This window comes from Stylophora pistillata, chromosome 4 (genome assembly GCF_964205215.1).
Source record: "Stylophora pistillata chromosome 4, jaStyPist1.2, whole genome shotgun sequence".
NCBI lineage: Eukaryota > Metazoa > Cnidaria > Anthozoa > Scleractinia > Pocilloporidae > Stylophora > Stylophora pistillata.
The window spans coordinates 24259114-24262652 of record NC_142522.1 but is presented as its reverse complement, the minus strand read 5'-3'; the positions used below and the strand labels follow the sequence as shown (position 1 = coordinate 24262652).

The following is a 3539-nucleotide window of genomic DNA, read 5'->3' as shown; positions in this document are numbered from 1 at the left end:
GTAAAGGTATAAGCAAACATGCAATAGTTTACAAGAATATAGTGTCGATAAAATTTTAAAATTTGTAGGTATTAATTAAAACTTTGAAGGAAGAAAGTGACTCGGCGTTTTGAATACAACGAGGTAAAAGGTTAAAAAGAGCTGAGCCCGAATACCTTAAAGTTCGTTTTGCAAGGCTTAGTTTCGGTTTGGGCAGATGCAAATGTAGTACAACTTTGGCAACAGTGCTTTCTGCTGTAAGTTCAGCATCAGACAAAATTAAATGATATGCAGAGACTACATCTATGTCATGGGTAGATCTTGATATAATGTCAGTACAATCAAGCTTTCTTATGTCAGCCTTTGAAGTTATATCCCTAAAATAGTGCTCAGCTCTTTCAAAAATTGTTTGGGTATTCTTTGTTATTGTCCATAAGCCTCCACGATTTAAAGATGAAGTTAGCCTCTGGCTATCTGAAACAGCCTGGTCATCTGACTTTCCAGCCTTAAGAACTGAGATTGCTTGCTCAATTTCCGGTGATTTTTTACTATTTGCCAGTTTGTTATGAAGATTATGTAGAACATATCCTCCCATGTACTGTAGTCCAGCTTCTTCTTCAGCTGAGAGTTTAGTTAATGGTGCACAAGTACAAATACTAGAGTCTTTGGCTTTCTCCTTGCTGCCAGCCAATATAAAATCTGCCACTTTGGTAGATAGCAATGTCGCTGCATCCCTAGACAACCCCTCAAAATAAATTACTGCATTTGACACTACTGCAGAGTAGAAGGAAGTATAGAATCGTTCCGCGTTGCCAGACTTGACCAAGCGACCATACATGTTTTTTATTTCGCTTATACCTCCATTTGCTGGATTTGTTTGGTAGGTATTTATTTCCTCTCTAATCGAACTTGGATACAATTTCTTTCCACTATTTTGGCTTTTGCTTTGTGGATGATTTCACAATAAATCTCGAAGGTGAACTGCTCTGTTTCCCTTGGCTTTTCGGACGAATCTGCACTATTTTGGTCTTTGTGCTTCGCTGTTTTGTGTCGCTTTAACCCACTCTTGCTTTTGCACTTCTTGGAACACAGTTCGCATACTAAGTCATCGAATTCGACCTATTACAAATAGATATGATATTAAAAAGATTACAGAATACCCGACATAAAAGCACGATAAACAGTTGAACTCGATCTTGTCAAACATACCGAAATGGTAATAGCAAAACACTTGTTTTCTCTCGCTTTTTAAACTGATCAGGAAGGTTATAATACTTACATCGTCAGCAGCTTCTGTAAAGTATTCATCTAGCTCTTCTTCTTCTTCTAAAATGTCTAAAATGGCATCAAAATCGTCTCCGAAAATAAAAAGTTCACTACTATCCGCCATGTTGCCTTGTAGTGCAAATCAAGGATGTGCACGTTCGCGTGACGTCACGGTACGTTTCAACCTCAGGAGCCGAACAATAGGCCGGCCCTTTCATGTATGCCGGCCTTCATAACAGTCCCCTCTATTAACTATGATTATGCCCGTAGAGCAGTGCTCACCTTAGTATTCGACATGATACGACTGTCTCACCTTGTCTTCATTTTAGAGTTTTCCAGCCGCTTTTATGTCACATTCTCCATGTAAGCACCATCGAACAGCAGACTGATAACATGCACGGGAAGGAGAGAGATCTCTAAACTGCCATTTCTGCTCCTGCTGTTGTGACAAGTTGCGTGACTTTTTTATAATGCTCTATTGTGATTCTGTCAATCAGCTTTTGTATGCGTCATTGTCCGGGCATGTGCGGGGACCTTGTGTCATTCGATGAGCAGCACGTAGTTCGGTCGTCCTGGCGCAGTGTGATTTTTTTAATAAAACCGTTTAGACCTCTACTTGCCGTTTCTTACAGCTGTGGTATCAGAATAGGCAGTTCATTCCGTATTCACCTTAAAATGGCAGCCATATTGTGTTTCCGTTCTGGATGCAAGTGTTGTTCGTTTGTGACGCAAATTACGTCATGCACACGCGCATAGACACGCACACACGCGTGTATAACTGTCCACAAGTTGAAAGCCTTCGATTCTGGGAGGCGGTCTGTGAATGCATGTGCCAAATGTTACATAGTTGTAGAGTGTTGCACTAAAAAAGCAATGAGGTATAAAATACAGATGGGTTTATGAACAGCTCCTGTCGATGCCAAAATTGCGACAAAAGGACTTGGTTAGAACAGAATTTGTGCACAGGTCAATTGACAGGCCGCTGATAGGGAAGGAAATCAGTAGAATGGGTATGTGAGTTAAATAGGCACCAAATGTATCTTTAAACAAATTTCGCCGGTTCATACGCTTTGCGTACTTGGTGAAAAAGATAAGGTCTATAAAGTTCGAACCCTGGCCACATCAAACTTTTCTTGTCTTTCGTCTTTTCTTTTCCTCCCTTTTTTTCCTTTTTTTTTCCTTTCAATTTACATTCTTCTTCAAAGGATATGTTAGATATGTTCAGGCTAAAACGCACATGTAAGCACATTTGACGATATCGATGTATCTTTTACGTTCAAATCGAACAACAAGACGAAATCCAGAAGCGAGATCCTGAACAATGAAACATCGAACTAAACCCGACAAAGGGGAAGGTTAACGGAGTTACACGACACCAGAAGATTATTCTCAGTTTTATTTTTGAAGGGGGTCCGCTTTAAGAGACCGTTCAGGACAGATGGAAGAAAATACAGAGAGGCCGTTGGGACTGCTGAGACTCAGTGAATAAGTGTGAGCGCAGCCGCTTAATAGGGGTGACCGCTTTTTTACAGCAAATGGCCCAAAGAATTTCGGGACTTCAAAAACTGACCGCTTAGCCTGTCAGGGTTACTGCTTAATACGATGCCGCTTAATCAGTGTTAATATAGGCTCAACGATAACATAGACGTAGTTAAAACGTTAGTTTGTTCCAGATTTACTTATGATGAGTTTACTGCAGTTACCTTATAGATTCAAGTGTTTGCATTGTGATTAGATAAAAAAAATTATCTTGAGAGTAAAAAAGAAGTGGACACGTGTTAATGTTGTTGTCTCATAAAGAACATGAATTCTCACATGACACAAAGACTTCGCTTTGTGCAAAACGTGCTACCAGTCAATGATTACAGTTCTGCTCAATGTTTTGTTCAAGCCTCGACCACTATCACATTTTGAAACGCCATCTTTGAATTGTTCCCACCAGTGCATTAGGCTGACCTTGGTGATGTAGCAGTTTGCATACTGTTCAGCAATATCACTCGCTGACAAGACCCTGCTCCAAAGGTTAACTTCTGTCACCCCACCCGGTCCAAAACTATTTTTGCTTTGGAAGTCCCCTCCAACTCTATCTTGTTCTTGTCCGATAACAACTGTTCCGCCGGCTGGAATCTGGTGATTTTCCTTCACCGGCCCGTTCCATTGCTCCGGAGTTGTCCATCCAGATAAAGCTACCAGGGGCCTTTTGTGCTTTTCCAGGTAACACAGATGCGATAACACATTGTGTCACTCATCTTAGCTCTGGTGTCTACCTCACTTGGAAAATGATCATAGACAAA

At 40.7% G+C, this 3539-nt stretch overlaps 1 protein-coding gene across 1 annotated transcript; it reads right to left on the bottom strand.

Annotated features, from left to right (window-relative positions):
- Nucleotides 1-208: 208 nt before the first annotated feature.
- On the bottom strand, nt 209-1476 carry LOC148732983 (uncharacterized). The gene is made up of 2 exons (XM_088756803.1): nt 1259-1476; nt 209-1098 (listed from the first exon to the last, which is right to left on the bottom strand). Exons 1-2 carry the CDS (start codon nt 1367-1369, stop codon nt 868-870), a joined length of 342 nt encoding a protein of 113 aa, XP_088612929.1. The 5' UTR covers nt 1370-1476; the 3' UTR covers nt 209-867.
- Between the last annotated feature and the right edge of the window lie 2063 nt (nt 1477-3539).

Coding starts and splice junctions, on each gene's coding strand:
- LOC148732983 (XM_088756803.1), bottom strand. CDS start 1,369: ATGGCGGATAGTAGTGAACTTTTTATTTTCGGAGACGATTTTGATGCC. Junction 1,099..1,258: donor TTACAGAAGCTGCTGACGAT/GTAAGTATTATA, acceptor TATTTGTAATAG/GTCGAATTCGATGACTTAGT.